General features: G+C 42.0%; 1 protein-coding gene across 1 annotated transcript in view; it reads right to left on the bottom strand.

Annotated features, from left to right (window-relative positions):
* TRPC7 (transient receptor potential cation channel subfamily C member 7) overlaps positions 1-19576 on the bottom strand; it is a 120991-nt gene that overhangs the window by 24236 nt on the left and 77179 nt on the right. The window contains exons 6-7 of the mRNA XM_081136069.1: positions 7559-7792; positions 3543-3807 (exon numbers count right to left, since the gene is read on the bottom strand). Coding sequence (XP_080992195.1) covers positions 3543-3807; positions 7559-7792 — 499 coding nt within the window. The remainder of the gene's footprint in view (positions 1-3542; positions 3808-7558; positions 7793-19576) is intronic.

The following is a 19576-nucleotide window of genomic DNA, read 5'->3' as shown; positions in this document are numbered from 1 at the left end:
TCTTGCTGTCCCTTCCCCAAACCTTGCTACTGGAAGCAACTTTTTTTTTTTTTTTAAATTTTGTGGTTTTGTTGTATCATGAGACATTGAAACATCTGAGCACATCAATATCTGGATGTTAAGGCAGCTGCTTTCTTCTTCGCTTCAAAAAAGTGCCCTTCTTGTTTACACTTTGCACAGGCTGGAATACCCTCCTAGTCACCCTCGAAGACCTGTTTAGGGTCACCCTCTCCAAGAAGCCTTCCCTGACCCTGCCAGACAGAGTCTAGTGCTTCCGCCTCACTATGCTGCTCAAATACCCTCTGATTGGTCACATGGTATAATAGCTGATGCTTGCTATTTTACTTTTCTGATTCCTCTACTTGTTTATGAGTTTCTTGGGGATTCAAGGATTTTTTTATTAACTTCTATGACCCCAGAGCCAAACACAGAACTTGGCATGGGGTTGCTTCTCCATAATGTTTGTCAAGTGAATGAACAGACTTTGGAGTAGAAAGCTGCTTTACCCAGGGGACGGTCACAGGCTGTATATTTAGAGCTGAGATATGTAGAATCATCAGGTTCTCAGTCATCATAAAAAATCTGAATTTAGTATGCTATTATTTAGAATAGCCACAGGAAAGTGACCCAACTTGTAAAGACATTTTGCTTCCACCTCAGAGCATACGCCCTGGTGTGGGAAGTGGGAAATTTAAGGTTAAAAGGTGGAGGATGGGCTTGGAGTCATGCAGATCTGGGTTCAAATCCTCTTCTTGGTTCTGTGATCTTGGGAAAGTCCAGCATTTCTCTGAGCCTCAGTTTCCTGGTGGTAATATCTGTCATTCCATTGTTGTGTGGTTCAAATGAGAGAGTAGCTCATGTGCTTGTCACAAGTTGTTCAACAGCAGGATGGTGCAGGGGTCCTGGGGTGGGGGAGGTGTGGGCAGAGTCTCAAGGAGTCTTTCTCAGCCCCAGTATCCCTTCAGGTTCATTGGAACTGGCCCAGTATCCCTTCAGGTTCATTGGAACTGGTGGAGTTGAATCAATACCTTCTGCCTCCAGTGGGCATATGAATCTATAGTGTGTGAAAATTTTCCATAACTACCATGGAAAACAGAAGCTTCTAATTTTGTCTAGCACTGCTGAAGCTCCTTCCATTACAATGATTCCTGGGGAGATAGAATAACCTTAGGAGAGATATTATTTTTGACTAGAAAGGTCTCAACCCAACTATGCTGTGAAGCTGTCTCCACAACAGCCTGTAGAGGTATGTGATTCCAGAACTGGCACACAATGGGGGTTAGGGCAGGGCTTCACTGAGGATTGGGGGTCTGCAGTTGGAGAAACCTTGGCTTTGTCCCAGGATGTCCCTACTTCTCCCATTTGGGATAGTACTGTACCAGGTGGGGTTTAAGTGGGACTGGCTTTTGTGAGCTGGCCTGGGACTGTACCCCTAGGGTGAACAGGGTCCTATGAGACAGCTCTCTCTTGGCTCATAACAGATGAATTTCAAAGTAGACTTCTGAACAGCCTTTAGGAATCCAAGCTGTCCTTGAACATGGCAAGGGTGAGGTTGGGGGGCGGGGTAGCAGTGGTCACTGATTGGGCAAGGATACCTGTAGTGTACTGCAGGCCAAATTTCCTTTCTGTAGGACTGAGTCTTTTGACTCTGCAGATAGACAGTCTTTCCCTACAAGCTCAAAAAGAACCCCTGTGGGTGGGCCAAAGGGAAGATCCCGAGCTGGGCAGGGTAGCCTGGGCATGGGCTACTATGAAGCACATTCACCTGAGTGGTATCGTTGGTCTTTATCATCGGCTTAGCTGGTATTCTGAATAGTTGTAAGTCCCCTAAAGCACAAGACTCACTTATCTCAATGTGGGTTTTTGTTTATCAAAGAAGGTCTCTTAGAGCTTACATGCTCCAGGGAGCAATCAAAAAGTAAGAGATGGCATTTACAAAAATCCATTCTTTCCTCTCCACCTCACTGCTCTATTGACTGTTTTCCTGTTCAAGCAAATCCTACTTACAGCTGCACATCCCATTTTAGGAGCTGCCAAGGAGATAAATATCCTGTCTTTTGTTCACTGCACTTGCGGCCACCACAACACCTTCCTTCCCCTTCCCCATCCCTGAGGGCCTGGGTCCTCTTTGGTTGGGTCTCTATGGCTAGGAACTCTCCATTTGGTTCCCATGGGATAAGCTAATTGCTTTGTCCCCTTTTCCTCCTCTCACCTTTTCCCTATAGATTAGCTGTGCTGCATCTAGCTGAGAATTGTGGCTATATCAGCCCTGCTCTAAGTCATGACCTTTTCCATCTTCCCATGTGTCATGGTACTGACCTTCCAAGGAGCTGTGGCAGGCAGTGCAGGAGTATTGCATAGAACACCAGGACAGTAGAAATGGGACAGAGTTTACACAGTCTCGCTCCCAATTCATTGTTTTCCCTGCTGCCTCACATCTGGCTTTGTTTCTCCTGTTCATTCCCTCATTCTTGTTATGAAACACTTGGTAAACAATACTGTGTGCAAGCATAGTGCTAGACTGGAAACACAGGAGGGACATTAGGGCCTGACCGCCAAGGGTAAGAGCCTGTGCTTGACTGTTGTTCAATAACAGTGTATCCCGTACCTAGTGGATACATTTAACTTTGCCTCTAGCAGGTCTATAGCATATGTGCTTTTCAGTGATTTCATTCCTTTGACAGTTAATCACTGGGTTTTGGAGTCCAACTGATTCACTCGTGTACTTGGCCTGAGCTGGTGAACAGTTTGTAAGCTAGGCCCCTGTCCAGAAAGGGTCCTATGGAGCTAATTCAGTCCACAGGTCTCTTTTCTTGCAGCTTGCCCTCCCCTCTCCTTCTCATTCACCATCTCCATGATTACCATCACGTCACTGAAGCCTTATCATACACCACTGATTCAGTTCCTGTTTCTTCTTGGATCCTTACAACAATCCTGTGATGCTGTCCATCTTAGTGTTCTCACTTCAGAGCTGGGAAAATTGAGGCCTAGGGAGTTTAAGCAGTTGCTCAAGGCCACACATCCAGTAAGAGGAGAGCTGTGTGGCTCAGTGGTTGAGCATCAACCTATAAACCGGGGTGTCATGGTTCAGTTCCTGGTTGGGGCACATTCCCAGGTTGCAGGCTTGATCCCCAGTGGGGGTATATGCAGGGGGCAGCCTATCAATTATTTGTTCTCTCTCATCATTGATGTTTCTCTCTCCCCCTCTCCCTTCCTCTCTCTCTAAAATCAATAAAAACACATTTTTTAAAGATACCACAGTTTATAAAAAAAAACCAAAACGGCGAAACTAAGGATCAGAGAAGTTAAGGAACAAACATGCTCATGGCCACATGGTGTGTAAGTGGAAAATGAGATTGAACCTAGTTTTTTTGTTCTTCCAAATGCAGAACACGAACTCTGAACTACCCTTGAATAAGTTGCCTTTAACCTTTAGAAATACCAAGGAAACCTGAGTCTCTGCAAAGAGCCACCTGGAAGATACTCTCAAAGACTCCTGGGAAACCCATAGGAACTCTCAGGGGGAGCCCTGGGATACTCACGTTGTAAACGCTGGGTTGTACTTTGCACCTCGGTAGTAGGAGTAAAGATTGAACATCCCAATCATGAAGGCCACAAATACCATGATGAAAATGACCATGAACTTGAAGATATCTTTCACTGTTCTCCCCAGGGAGATCTGCAAGGGCCCAAAACTCTCGTTGGCTGGCAGGATGTACGCAATTCGAGAGAAGCTCAGCACGACAGCTATTGCATACAGCCCTTCTGATATGATCTGAGGGTCTGAAGGCCACCACTTGTCCCTGGCTAAAAGAAAACAATCTGGGTTACTCACTGGGGACAGGATGTTCTCTAGAAGAGAAACCAGTTAATCGTCTTTAGAGGTCTCTAATCTTTATCACATGCTATTTCCTCCTTTGTCTTTAAATTAATCCCAAAACCCTGTAGGTGCCATCCTCCCTCTTGGAATGTGCTGGACCATCTGCCTGTAATATTGTTCTCTCACTTCAAGGTTCATTTCATTCCCAATCATTTTTTAAGACTGTTCAGCTGTCATCAATTTCAGGAAGCCTCCTGTGACCCACCATGGGCTGGGGCAGCCTCCCTGTTCCCCTCTGCTCCCACAGTATCGTGTATATTCCCTGTGGTGGCATTTACCATGCTGCTTGCTATTCTGTGTTTGAGCTCCACCAGCAGGGGCTGTCCCCTTTTCAAGGAGGTGGAGGGGAGGAGCATGGACCTGGAATTAGAGAGACCTGAGGTTGAGGGTGGCTTTTTTGCACATTGGCTGTATGATTCTGAGCAAGTCAGTTAACTTTCTGAGCCTCATTTTCCCCATTTGTAAACTGGGAAATAAAAGCCTAGCAGAGGTGTGGTGGGGTTGAAATGAAGCCATGTATGTAAAGTGCTTAGCTAGAAAACAAACTTCAGGCCATTCAGAGGGTCCTGGGGACAAGGGCCTAGCACACAGCAGGTGCTGATAAATGTTTATTAAATGACAGAATGAAATCCTAATCACAAGTTTAGACTAGCCACAAATCAGAACAAGTGAGCTCACATGGGGTCCAGGAATCTGAAGGATCGTGCCTGATGAAATGCTCCTGGGTTTTGTTCCTCACTGTGTGTCTGCAAGAATTGCTCCCTGATTGAGTTAAGGCCCCCAAAGTGGTGATCAGTCATCCAGGTTTGCTATGACAGCACTGTTCTAGGTGGCAAGAGTCCTAGGACCTGTCCTGGGCTGGGAAGATGCTTGTGGTCGCTGGTAAGGGTCTGAGCTGCCCTGGGTGTATTTCTGCAGCAGAGAAAACCTGCAAAGTGTTCCTATTGCAGTTCTGATGGTGCAAGAAGCAGCATCTCTCTCTAATGAGCTGCTTACCTTGTGTCAAGACACAGTGATTCTCAAATGAGGGCAGCACCTTCCTCCTGGGGAAGTGTGTAGGGTGTCTGTGGTTGTCTTGATGACTGGGTAGGAGTATTATTGTGATGCTAATATCTTGCAGTGCTCCAGACAGACCCACACCATGAAAATTGCCCTGCTGAAAAAGCCAATAGTGTCTCTGTTGAGAAATACTAAGTGAAACTTAAATTGAGAAACACTGAGAAACCTCGATTAGCCCTTACACTAGCTGTAATTTTCACAACAGCCCTGTAGGGTAGATATTATTATTTCCATTTTAAAGATTGGATTTGGGGTATGGTGTCCTTTTCAGAGCCAAGTAAATGCAGAGAGCCAGGATATTACGTAACAATTCTTGGTGCCCCAAGGGAGATGGAAGAGGAAGAATTTTGTTCTTTATTTTCAAAGTTATACTCAAACAGTTATAATAATAAAGAGCAGTAAGAAATCTTTAGTAAGGGAAGCAGGCTTCTATTTGCCACAAAGTTTCATGTAGTGCATTCTAAATTACATTTGGAAGTATAATAAAATTACAGACTCTATGTTCTCATCAAGGTCATAACTCACAAGTCTACGAAAGACAAGTAAGGAGACTAAATTATGTTTTCCCAATATATCTGTCGCCCTCTATGGGTAAATAATACATTTGGATAACATGAAATAGGACCTAGCTTCTTCATACAGACACCAAAAGGAATTATTTTTTCTTCCCCCAACAATTTTCCATCTTAAACCTCAACTGAAATAATAAAAGGCACTCCTACAATCTATCAAGATAGATTTAACATTCATCAGACCCTGATGACCAGGTCAGGACTTTTTAGTGAAAAATATTCTCCTTGGACTGACTTGTAAGAGTTCTTATAGGTGTAGAAGCAAGCAGCACTGTGATAATTCAGACAAAAGGATTTTCTTCTTGGAGCTGTTTCTGTGAGAAAATTTGTCCTAACCTGAAAAATATCTACCTACTTGGTGCTGCAGAGGTTGGAAGGTACCACTGTCTGGCTGCCACAAGAGGGCGCTCTTCCTCCACAACTGGAGCACAAGCGACCACAGATCCAAAAGATTTCCAAGGGCACGGAGTGAACCATAAAAGCAAGGGCAATAATATGCAATGCTTTGGGTTGGTTGAGACCTTAATATAATCCATAAAAGGAATTGAAGTCACAAGTAGACAATATGAAGCCTGAATCATGGCATTAAGAAAAGTATTCAACACAGTATTAAGATTCTCTAATCTTTCCTTGATGAACCCTGAGCAGCACAGGGGGGAAAATATACAAGACCATTTTACTTTTAAAAAGTCTGAATTTGTGAACCAAAAAATGAAGAGTGAACGATTTGTCATACTATAAAACTCTCCATTTCTCAGTGGGGATTTCCCTGCCACATTTAAAGGTCACACAATCTGCATACCACAATCTACATTGAATATGGGTAGCAAGTCGACTTTTGCACTAAGTGGCTAGCCCCCTGCACATCATTGCTGTACTTGATCATGATTCTGTGGTCACAGGAGCCATGTGGCTTTATTTAACAGTGACATATGACATTCAAACCCTTCATGATGTAACAGTTGCCATTAGTGAGTGCCTATTAAATGTCCAGCTAATTTACTGGTAATAAATATCTACTGTTTCTTCTCCCCACTCATCTTTCTATTTTAGTACAGAAAGTACAGTGTTTGAGCAAGAAAACCACCCAAGAAATAGTATGATAATAACTGTTACTACTTAGTGAGCATTTAGTACTTTCAGAATACAGTACAAAATTCTTCATATGCACTATTTTATTTAATCCTTAAAACAAACTTTCTGACATATGTATTATCACAGTTTTACCTATAAGAAAATGGAGGCTCAGAAAAGTTAAATAAACAAGGTTTCACAATAAGCTACAAATGCAGGGTTTGAATTCAGGTCTAACTCCAAAGCCTGAGAACATAACTACTGTGCCTTCTGCATGTTTTTCAATTCATGTTGGGCCAGGATCCCTTGCAATCCAAGGCAATCCTGTATTTATGGGATCATTGTGAACCCTGCCTTGAAAACCTGTTTCTTCATATATAGGATTAAAAAAGACCTTTTTTGCAGGGCTCTTGCAAGGATTGCAATTTATGGTATAAAATATCTGTATAGTTCATGGTGCTTGGTAGGTCCTCAATAAATAGATGCTATAACTGGTTATTATTCCTAAAATTTCAATCCAGCATCTCACACTGGTTTGAAAGAATTAAGGAATCTTCAAAGACACTGTCTTGCCATGAGAAAATATCTTTTAAACTGAAAAGCCACGACTTATCTTTGCACAAAACACAGGGATCCAACATAGAAGGAAAAGCTCCTGGATCTGCATTTTTATTAAGAATAGAGATTTTTGTTTTAAAAAAGAAAAAAATCCCACAGAAATGGTCAAAGAGCCTTTCCCACACAAATCCATCCTAACACAAAATGATTAATTTCCTGTAGTCACTAATTCAGCTTGTTGTAGTCCAGTGACTAGGACTTTCTTTTGGGGCAGAGAGTTGTGTCTGCATTAGCATTCTAGCTGACCAAAGCCTCTGGGTGACAAACCTGCTGCTGCTGGACCAGCCAAGCTAAGGGCCCATGGCCAGGCCCCGGAAGTGCCTGGGGAGGAATGTGGAAGAGTACACCCACTCACCATAGGTGAAATAAGCCACTTCTGGCGGAAGAGAGACATTGTGTAGTGTGTCGTCTGACACGTGCTGGTCCACGTACTGTTGGGCTTCGCTGGCCTTCAGGAAGGCCATGAACCTCGCAGTGAAGGAGGCCACGAAGATGGACAGCATCCCGAAATCCAGGAGATTCCACAGGTGCAGCATGTACTCCCGAGGCCCCTCCTCCCAGATTTCCTTGCATTCGGACCAAATCATTCCTGTGGGAGAGTGATGAGGTCAGGCTCATTTTTCAGTTTCCTTGGTATTTGTGACTGCAGCAGGTCACAGAGGGAACTGGGGTACAAATGTGAATAAAAACTCTTTGGAGCTGAGAAGGTTGATAGCCAGTAGCAAACAGAAACCTGTCTTCAAAGGTAGGTAGGTTGAGAATCGGCAAATCCTCAGACTGTGAGAATAGGTTTCACCAGTGCCTCATGGATAATCTATCTCCAGAAGTCAGGAGAAAGTTCTCATTCATTGATAGATTCTTGGAGGCAATATCAGAGAAGTAGAGTGGCCGACTTTTATACATTTTAAGAATGGGGAGGTCTTAAGGAATTAATTTCTGAAGTAAATGTAAAGAAACCGAGGTGCAGGTGGGCTTTCTGAAGGTCCCACATGTGACTTAGAACCCCCATCTTCTAACTTCCAGGTTAGAATGCTTTCCTCTATATTTCTGTGACTGTTTTGGTGAGTGTTAGATTTGAGTTACTAATTTTTTTCTTACTCTTTCATAATTAAAAAAAATATATATATCTTTATTGATTTCAGAGAGAGGAAAGGAGAGGGAGAGAGAGATAGAAACATGAATGATGAGAGAGTCATTGACCGAGCCTGCATCCTGGGCATGTGTCCTGACCGTGAATCGAACCCCGATCGCCTGGATCCTAGGTCTACGCTCAACCGCTGAGCTACACCCAGCCGGGCACTCTTTTATAATATTTTAATACCTTTTTATAATTTATTGGAATTTGAAGGCGCATGACCTCATTGTTACGTATTAAACTATGCAGAGGTATGTAAACAAAGTGTTACTAGTTCCCCCACCCCACTTCTAACACAGCCTTGTGAGGTAGCCTAGACTGACAATTTGGTATGTATCCTTCCATACCTGCACTGTCCAGTGTAGTAGCCACTAATCATGTGGATATTGAGCACTTAAAATGTGGCCTGTTGAATTGAGAGGTGCTGTATAAGTATAAAATATGCACTGGATTTCAAAGACTTGGTACAAAAAATGTAAGATATCTCAAATATTTTTCATATCAATCACACGTTGTAGTGACAATAACTTAGATATATTGGGTTAAATAAGATATATTGTTTGTTGATTTCCCCTATATATTTTTATAATGTGACTACTAGAAAATTTAAAATTAAATATGTGGCTTATGGTATGTCTTGCACTATATTTTTATTGAATAGTGCTATTTTGCCTTTTTACTGATTATTAAAACAAAATTGGTTTGAGTTATTAAAAGTTAACTGTTAAGTAACATTTCGAGCACTTAGTATGTGCCAGACACTGTTTGATATATATGTTTATATTAACTCCCTTCAATCTTTGCAATAATCTAATCTTATAAAGTAAATTCTATTGTCTCAGTTTTACAGCTGTTTCTTTAGGCACAGAGAGTCATAATGTGCCTAGCTAGGAGGCATACTTAGGAGGTTAGTGTGGTAGAAGAATCACTAACTTGTTGGTTAGTGAAACACTTCCATCTGACTGACCACACACTCTCGAAATGTTAACACTGCTAGCCTCCCTTAGCACTCCCCTGGCGCTCCCCTGGCACTCCCCTGGCTCTTGTGCATCAGACACGATGACCTGCCTTCCCAGGTCCCCCGTCTCTCCACAGCATCCTTTGTTGTTACTCCTCCTCCTCCTATCCTGAAAGGCTGCTACTTTCCAAGGTTTCAGCCTTTTCATTCTTCCCTCTTTCCTTGTGTAAGTTCACCCACCCCGCAACTTTGTCCTTCATTTCCTTGTGAATGCCCACAGGTGAATGTCTTCCTTCAGACCTCAAACCCAAGCACACTGGCAGATGACCACCAAAACCTGGCGGTAAGGATGATACTAGGAGCAGACAAATGGTCATGGGGCCCGAAGCATGGCCGACTTGGTCACAGGGCCACATCTGGTTGAATTTGAGTGGTGAGCTGATCATTTCCACTCCTCTGGGACTCTTCCCAGGGACTTTTTATTTTATTTTATTTTTATTATTTTTTTAATATATCTTTATTGGTTTCAGAGGGAGGAAAGGAGAGGGAGAGGGAGAGATAGAAACATCAGTGATGAGAGAGTCATTGATTGGCTGCAGCCCGCAACCTGGACATGTGCCCTGACCGGGAATTGAACCCGGATCACCAAGGATCCTAGGTTGACGCTCAACTGCTGAGCCACGCCTGGCCAGGCCCCAGGGACTTTTTAAATCAGAGTTTTTCATATTCTGGTGAAAATTGTCCATCAAATAAAAGGATTTGAAACTAAATGTTTTTTTTGAGAAGAAAATTAAGAGCAGCTATGTAGAGAAATTGTGGCTTTGTTTGATCAAATAGATTCTAAGATCTGTGTGTCTTTATGAAATTGGAGTCCCTACAACAGGAAGTATCCCAAAACACTGCAAATCTATTTATAAGACACCCCTCTCCTACCCTTGCCCCCCCGCCCAACATAGCCATAGTTTTTAAGTTTACTCTTTCAAAATTTGTGTGGTAATTCAGTGAAGTAATATCCTTAACACTGAGATTTACTTTCATCTGTGCCTGTCCAGATAGATATTTAAAAAATATTAGGAAAACCATTCCAGGCTGGAAAAAATGTTTGTTGCTTTTTTCTACCCCAAATTAAAATTTTTAATGCTTAGTGGAACTGCTTTTAACTGGGCACAGGCTACCATTGAAGGCTATCACTGCCTTTAATTCAGGAAGCCTTGGCTCAAGTTCTAGCTTGTCCACATACTGGGTGTGTGAACTTGGATAAGTCCCTTGACTTTCTTGGGGTTTTGGAGTAATTACAAGTGTTAAAAGCTCTATGAATCTAAAATGAAAATTATTTGCAGGAAACTCACTTTTCTAACCAATATGGAGCTCCTCATTGGGCATTGCAAATTACTTACTCCATGCTCAAATGCCCACATCAGTCTTTCTGGATTTGAATATTAACTCACCCAGACTAATTTAAATTATTCCAAGGCCATGAGTAAAAGTAGCATGGACCCAAGGGTTTGAGCAGCAGGAATGCTTAATGAAAAAAGAAATGTGTGAAATTAAATACTTTAGTGAGTGAAATTAGACCCTCTGCTTCCAAGGTGCTGGGGGTAGTTCAGCAATTTATATCCAAGCTGAGCCTCATGGTCTCTTGCCTCCAGCATGTCAATCAGAGGAGTGTTTAGAGCCCTGCGGCTCTGGGGGTCAAGATGCTTGCTGGTTACTGGAGCCTCCATCAGGCATAATCCCCTTTACTCAGGGAAGACAGGAACCTAGAGAACAAGGTCACTGATAATTAATGAGGGTGGCTGGCAGGGGAACAGGCTGGGAAATGCTGGGAAGCCTTGGGGGCAATGAGTAGCTTCATTTGTGCAGGTTTGGAGTAATGGCCGGAGGCTGCTGAGATGGAGCTTGACAGTTCAAAAGGTGGTTCACTCCCACCCCTGCCTCAGATGCTATTCAAAAGGAATTCTTCTTCAAAATTCTGGGTGGGTGAGACAAATATGCAGTCTCCTTGAATGGCCATGGTCCCCAGGACTCCTCTACACTGTCCCAGGGCCTGAGTAGAGCACACTTCTTCCCTAGCACCTCCTGGAAGGCCTGTCTGCTCTTTCAGGCCAGTTTCTCATCATTGGGGCAGGATGTGGGTGTTCTGTGAACTTACAGGAGGGAGAATATGCCTAGAAGCTTTCTGTCTTCAGCCCTAATATCCAAACTATCTCAGTGGCAGGTCCTTTGCAACAGGTCTTGGCCTCAGACACATTCAGGATTCATTTGTTTTCCTGGTAGGAAGATGGTATTAATAGATTCAAAAATTTCTTAAAGCTCCTCATCCTCCTCTGATTTTGGTAGCTAATGATTATTGAGCACCAGTTCGGTGTCAGGCCTCGTGCTAAGTACTTTGCTAACAGTAAATCTTACTAATAACCTGATAAGTAGCTACTGTAATTATCTTCACTTTGCAGATGAAAAAACTCATGTACAGAGATGGAAAGTATGTCATCTGAAGTCACACAGGCAGTCTAGGAGCCTTGCTCTCTCCTGTTCTGTCACCCACTATGCCCTCTGCTAGGCACAGCTACCCCATGGTCAGGAACTTATTCACCCATCTACCAGGCTTTGTTGAGCACCATGTCTCTGCCAGACACCATTATGGGGTTACAACAACCAGGAAGATGGCATCCCTTCCCTAGCAAGTTCAGTGCTGGAGGCAGATATATCTATAAGCACTGTGCTAAAGAGTGACAGATGATGTAAGAAAAGATGTCCGGGGACTGTTTGTGGAGAGACAGGGATAAGAGCAATCTGTGTTATAATATTTGACTCAGCAGTGTATCTAGTACAATATATAGCTGTTGACTGAGTGAGGAGTGAATTCATGGAGAAGGTAACACTTGGTGTGAGGAGCCAGGAGTTGGCTAGGTGAAGGAGGAGGGACTGGCAAGGTGTTCCAGGTCATGGCCATGGAAATGAGAGAACCGCAAGAGGCTCAGTGTGGCTCGAGGGTCAGGGCATAGGACTGGAGATTGGAAAGGTTAGTGAAGGCACAGTAGACCATGAGGTGGAGACTGGTTTTCACCCGAGGCAGCTAGATAACCCCTAAAGGTGATAAGCAGGGCAGAAACATGGTCTGACTTACTGGGAGAAATTTTGGCAAGTTGGTTGGAGTAGTCTGCTTGGAAACCTTGTCTAAATAAACGAAACCATCAGAAGAACTAATTAGGTGAGGAACCCAGCCCATGTGATTTTACAGTTTCACTCTTGACCCAACCTAGACATGTGATTCTGGAGGTAAGTCTTAGCATTGCCTTCAAAGAGTTTATAATCCCAGGTAGCTGGATGAGGAAGCAGCTTGATCCTCACATTTTACACAGGTGAAAACAAATTCGGACAGAGCCACCAAGGAGGAAGGGACACAGTCAGACTGGGTTTCTTCACACTCAGTTCCAAGCTCTTTCCTCTTCTCTGGGTCTCTAAGTGTATTTTCCCGCTATGTTGGCATTTCCATCCCCCTCCATCAGTTGAGCTTTCAATCCTGGGGCATCTGTTTAAGAAAACACTGTCAGGTTCTCTGTAAGAGTGGTGTAAAAGGAGTCTTCATGACATGATTCTTTTCCTAGATGGAGAAATGACATGCATTGTGGAGAGGCTTCTGCCCTTTAAGCCTGATGGCTTCCTGGGAGCCTTTAATGTTGTTGCATAGTCCTCTGATGAATGTCTCCATAGGCACAACCTCCAGTTGAAAAGCTTTACTATAAGCTCAACTACCCCAGCATGGCTGTTTATGATACAGCAAGAAAGACAGGTTCCTGTGGAATGAACTGATGTTGGGGACTCTCCAGGCTGGAAGGAGTGATGTTCTCGGCTCATTTAGTCCTCCCCACGGCAGCGAGCTTGCCTGACAGCTCTAGAGACACGAGTACTAGCAGATTCATCCCCTACCCTTGGTCTGCTCTGTTCTTGGCTCTCTCGATATTGTGCTCTGGTTTTTCTTCTACCTCGGGGTATGTATGCTTAGTCCTTGTCGTCTCCACCTCCTCTGCATATACCTCGAGTCTCCTGGATTGACAGTCTAGAATTTTACCAAAATTCTGCTGGTACTCAAGCATCTGGAATAAAGGAAGAATGTATTTCTAATTGGGTTTAACTCTTCCGTAGAACTGTACAGCAGAAGAACAGCCTGTATGCCCAGTGCGAATAGGGGCTTGGGGAAGTAAGAGCATTTTCACACTGTGTGGCCATTGAAAGAGGTCATTGGGAGAACTGCATGCAGAGAGGGCCAACAGATGAAAAGAGTCAACTACAAATTTGTATGATTACATAAATATTAATATTGAGACAGGCAGAAATGAAGGAAAGCATGTAGTATTGTCAGGTGTGAGCTGCTGGAAGACAAAGAGAAGGGGGAATAGAGGAACTTTGTACTTTAAATAGGTTGGTTTGAAAAGGCCTCACTTTGAGGAGGTTTTTGAGCAAAGGGAGTGAGCCAGGCAGCTACCTGTGGGAAAAGTGCTCAGTCAGAGGGGACAGCCCAGCAAAGGCTCTGAGGCAGAAACTATGAAGCAGGAAGCCAGTGGGGTGAAATAATGAGTGCAGTGGAAAGTGGAGGGAGATGAGGTCATGAGATGGGGTAGAGAGGTGGATGGCTTAGTAGGCCATTGTAATGACATTGCCACTTTTAGGAAGGTGGGAAGCCTGAAGGGTTTTGAGGCAAAAAGCGACAAACCTGATTGCATTTAAAAGGGATCACTCTAGCTCCTATGCTGAGAATAGACTGAGGCATGGAGTGGGAAGGGCAGAAGCAGGGACACCTGGATAAGACCATTCGCCTCTTTGTGGTCAGTCTTGCCATCCCTTAAAGGTGCAGGTTGGACTTGCTAGGGTCCTGTGGTTCTCTTAGTTCTAGGGCTGCTTCTCATAGAGAGGGAGTAATGGTTTAGGTGTTTTTATAGCCAGTCTGTTGGAAATACTGTATTTATGAGTGTGACACATCACGGGAGAAAAAAACCTGTGCTGCCGTTTCTGGTTGATCAAGGTGTTCCCGGCAGTGCCTGGGAGTAGAATGCAAAGGATCCATCTGTAGAGGCCTGAGCCATTTCAAGCCTGGCAATGTCTGAGCAGAGTGGAGTGGATTGTGGACCTTTGGGTGTGCCAGCACAAAGAACACAGTGAACACAGTGCTCAAAATCTTTCTCTCAGAGATTATTATTATGTATATTTGTAATAATTAAAATACTCTAGAAGGTATTTAGGGACAAGATGTTAGTCTTATTTTAGAGCTTCTTCCCCAGTATCTAGTACAGTGCCTGATATGTAATATAATGGTTAATAACTAGAGAATATTTATTGACAAAAATTGAGAATGTAGAAACAATATCAACAAACTTCCATTTTGCTGCCACCACTGTATTTACCAGGACACCTGCACCATGCCCTCCACCTTCCCTCCTGATACAGTGGGGGAATTGTCCTTGGTCCTGCTGGGGCCAAGTCCTCCAGTTACCTACAGGGTCCCATCTCCTCTTGCTACTCAGAAATTTGCTTCCAAAGTCCATGATCAGGTCTCAGGCCTCATGTTACTTGATCTATCAGCATCATTGGGAATAAGTGATCACTCCCTGGTTCCAGACAGTTAGTTTGATTGGCTTCTGGGACACCACTCTTTTGGCTCAGTCTCAGTATCAAGCTGGATACGTCTCATCTTCCCATCCTTTAAATATTGTTATGCACTAGGGCCTTGTCCTCAGTTCATCTGCCCACATTCACAGTTGAGCCAATTGCATATAATTTCCTTTAAATACACCAACATCCCCAAATTTATGTCTCCAGCCCCAGCCTCTCCGCTGAATTTCAGACATATAAACTCAATTACTACTTGACATTTGCACTTGGATGTCTAATAGATAATCTCAAACTGAACTCTTGATTTCCATCTCTGTTCCTTCTCTGAACTGCTCCTCCCCTGGTCTTTCTGTCTTAATAAATGGGCCTCTGTTGTACCATTACTTGAGCTAACACACTTGGAATTTTCCTTGACTGCTTTTTTCTCTCTCATACCCCATAAACAATCCAATGGTAAAAATTATCGATTTTAACTTCAAAATATAATCACCATCTACCACCTCCTCAGAAACAACCATTTCCTGTCTGAATTACTGCAGTGACCTCCTAACTGTCTCTCTGCTTCTGCTTTTGTCTTAGAATCATGTATGCTTCACACAGCAGCCAGTGATCCATTAAAAACTGTAGTTAGATGATGTCACTTCTGTGCTCACAACCCTCCAGTGGTTTAGAATAAAATCTAACTCTGTACCATGACCTACAGTGCCTGGCATGACCTAACTCTGCCTGTCTCTCCGATCTTGTCTCTGCTCTCTCCCCTTAATTCGCTGTGCTTCTGCCACACTGTCCAGAGTTCAAAGTCATTGACAACTAGTTAACAGCCTGTCTGAATAAAACCAAAAACTCTTTAGAAAAAGACAAAATCTAGATTATCTTCTCCATAATATAACATGTAAAGTGCCCATTATTCAATCAAGCCATATTTAGCTGGCATGGCTAAGTTGGTTGGAGCATTGTCCTGTACACCAATGTTCAGTTCTTGAGTTCAGTTCTCGGTCAGGGCACATACCTAGATTGCAAGTTTGATCCCTGGTCAGGACTCATACAAAAGGCAATAAATTGATGTTTCTCACGTCGATGTTTCTCTCTCTCCCTCTCCTTTCCTCTCTCTCTCAAATTACTAACACATCAGGACACAGGAAAATGTGATCCTTATTAGGAGAAAGATTAGTTAGTAGAAATAAACTGAGAAATGACAGAAATGTTAGAATTAAGAGTCAAGGACTTTGTAACAGTTACTATAAATATGCACAACATTTTTGAGGACTTAAAGGAAAATACAAGCATCAGGAGGAAGGAAATGAAAGATATAAAAGAGAGCCAAGTGGGATTACAGGATTGAAAAATATATTTGAAAAGAAAAATTCACTGGTTAGAGATAAAAATCACAGATAATGCAGAAAAAATATCAGTGAACTTGAGGCATAGAGAGAAAGATTGCGAAAAAAAGAACTAGTCTTTTAGTGATACACACAAAAAATGTTTATAGGAAAAAATTTATTAAACCTGGGATTTGCTTCATAAACTACAGGGTTGAGAGAAGGGAAATGGGGGAGGTTTTGATGAAACAAAGGTTGGCCAGGTCTTGCTAATTGTTGAAGATGAGAGATCAGTCCATGGGGTTCATTATATTCTTCTCTTGATATTCTTAAATTGTTTATAATAAAATGTTTGAAAAAGTTATCTACGTGAGAAAAAATAGACTCTTCTATCTGAAACATTAATAGGGTATAGGTAATGAGAAATAAGTTCTCCCCTCTGCAGTACTTCTGATGCAATAGCCTTAAGAACTCAGCTCTGCTTTGATGGGCAGAAGCTGGGACCAAGCTATAAAAGTGGGTAAAATGCCTGTAGTTGGTGATGCCTTCCTTTTGTTGGGATAATGAATGCTCTGACACATAAGAAGAGAAATATGTGGGCTCAGGATTAAGTCATGGTTCAGTAGGAGCCATTAACTGTGGTAGCATACCCAGTCAAGGGAAAGCATGGTTGCACCAGAGTCTTCCACTTGGGGGTCTAAATTGGGAAATGGATGGGTGAGTGATTGGTGCATAAATACTTTATTTTATCCATAAACCCAACATGTGAGTTTTTGTTTTTTATTAAAACTGTGTCTTAGTTTTGGTTGCTACAACAGAATATATAGACTGAGTGTCTTATAAACAGAAGTTTATTTCTCACAGTTCTGGAGGTTGGAAGTTCAAGATCAGGATGCCCTCTTTCAAGTGGCAGACTGCTTGTTGTATCCTCACTGGCGGGGAGAGGGTGAGAGAGCTCTCTGGGTTATCTTTTATGAGAGCACTAATCCTATTCATAAGGGTTCCATCCTCATGATCTAATCACTTCCCAAAGGCCCTACCTCCTAATACCATCACCTTGAGATTAGAATTTGAATTTTTAGGGATGTTAGCATTCAGTCCATGCAAAGTGCCGAGTGTACCAGGGGGAATTGGGATAGACTGTGAACTGTAAAAACGAGGCCACAGAACTCAATCTGCAATAGGCTTTAATGTCCCTTTCCAACTTTAATGCCAGTGACTCCACTACATGAGCCTTTGGTTACAGACCTGCCAGTTGATTACAAGTCTTGGAAGCAGTGTGCTTTTCTGCCTCTGCCCTTTGGATCAAGGTATTCTTCTCTCCCTTTGGCTATCGAGAGATCCAGCTAAGAGACCATATTCCCAGTTACTCTCAGCTTGGGCATTCTGTAGGATATTCTCCAGTGGTTCAACTCTTGTGACTCTCTTAGGCTATTCCATGTGCTGGGCTGTCTTTTCATGTATTTGTTCTTTTGTGATTTTGTTAATCAGTGGCACAGATACTTTGACCCTGAATACATTTTGACTAAATGTTTGTGAACATAAAAGTAATGAAAATTACAACAGTATTGAAATTTCGTCACTAAAACAAACCTGGGCTGGGATAAATACCAGAAGCGCAATTTAATCACTGATCAAATTTTGATACTGCATAGCTAAATTTTTTCAGTGTTTTCTATCTTCAGTTTTGTGTTACTCAAAGCATTCTTATCAAAGTCAAATTTTTCTGATATAAATCTTACAATTTATTTTAAAATCTATTTTTAGTTATAGCTGACATACAATATTATGTTAGTTTCAGGTGTACAATGTAGTGATTAGATATTTATATACCATGTGAAGTGATCACCATGATTAATTCTAATAACCATCTGCCTTCATGCATACGTATGATATTATTGTCTATATTCTCTATACTGTACAGTACGTCCCCATGACTATTTTATAACTGGCAGTTTGTACTTCTTAGCCCCTTCATCCTTTTGCCTATTCCCCTATCCTCCTCCCGTGTGGCAACCATCAGTTTGTTCTCTGTATCTATGAGCCTGTTTCTGGTTTGTTTTGTTTGTTTTTTTAAGTTCCACATATAAACGAAATCATACAGTATTTGTGTTTCTCTGTCTTATTTCACTTAGCATAATACCCTCTAGGTCTGTCCATGTTGTTGCAAATGGCAAGATTTTATTCTTTTTGTTTTTAATGGCTGAGTAACATTTCATTGTACACACACACACACACACACACACACACAAACACACAAACATGCCACATCTTCTTTATCCATTTATCTTTTTGATGGATACCTACATTATTTCCATATCTTGGTTATTTTAAAAAATGTTGCAACCAACGTAGGGGTGCGTATATCTTTTCGAAATAGTGTTTTGAATTTCTTTGGATAAATACCCAGAAGTAGAATTCCTGGGTCATATGGTGGTTTTATTTTTAATTATTTGAGGAATCATCATACTGTTTTTCATAGTGGCTGCACCAATTTACAATCCCACCAACAGTGTGTGAGGGTTCCTTTTTCTCCACATCCTCACAGTGCTTATTTTTTGTTGTCTTTCTGATAATAGCTAAATTTTATAATTTATTGATCAGGTTTTGATTATATACAATGTCACTGATAATAGCTTTTGCAGGTTTTTATTTTTTTCCTATCAAGTCTGATTTCTTAACCAGTTTTGAAGTTTTCTGTGTTAGGAAAATCTCTAACACATTTTGTCATGTATAGTTTTAGCCATTGCCAGTTATATTTTATCTTCTAGTAATAGTTTTTATGAGTTGGGCAAAAGTGAGCTAGTCAGTGGGGAATGGGAACAGTTTCCTTGGCAACTCCAGTGGCAGACTTTGGCAGCACAAAATATCACCACAGAGGAACTTGGTGTTACGTTCATTAACACAAATAATGAGAAAATGTATGCCCCTAACTTTTCAGATTCATATTAATCATCAAGATTCTACTATATATCAGCATTCAATGATAACAAAAGTATATTTTAGCTTTGCAATTTTATACTGTTTCAGAAGCACAGTTTGATTTCCTAAGCTTCCAGGACACTATATTTAAATGAGAAAAGGATTATATTTTCCCATGCAAAGCCACTTTACAATCACTTTCTATACACATATAATGAAAAGTATGTAACAGTTTCCCCCAACATCTGCTGTCAGAATTGGTATTTATACTACAGGTCTATGTGTGTTACACACCAACACACACAGAAGTTGAATTTGACCTACCTTATTGGTCATCACTCACTGTTTTGTCTCCCAAGAGTGTACTTGAGAGGAGAGGGAGAAGAAGTTCAGAAGCCAGAGTTTAGCAATGTCCTATTATAATTAGGG

The sequence above is a fragment of the Miniopterus schreibersii genome (genome assembly GCF_964146895.1).
Source record: "Miniopterus schreibersii genome assembly, chromosome: 4".
In the NCBI taxonomy this organism is placed as follows: domain Eukaryota; kingdom Metazoa; phylum Chordata; class Mammalia; order Chiroptera; family Miniopteridae; genus Miniopterus; species Miniopterus schreibersii.
This window is presented reverse-complemented; position numbering and strand designations above follow the sequence as displayed.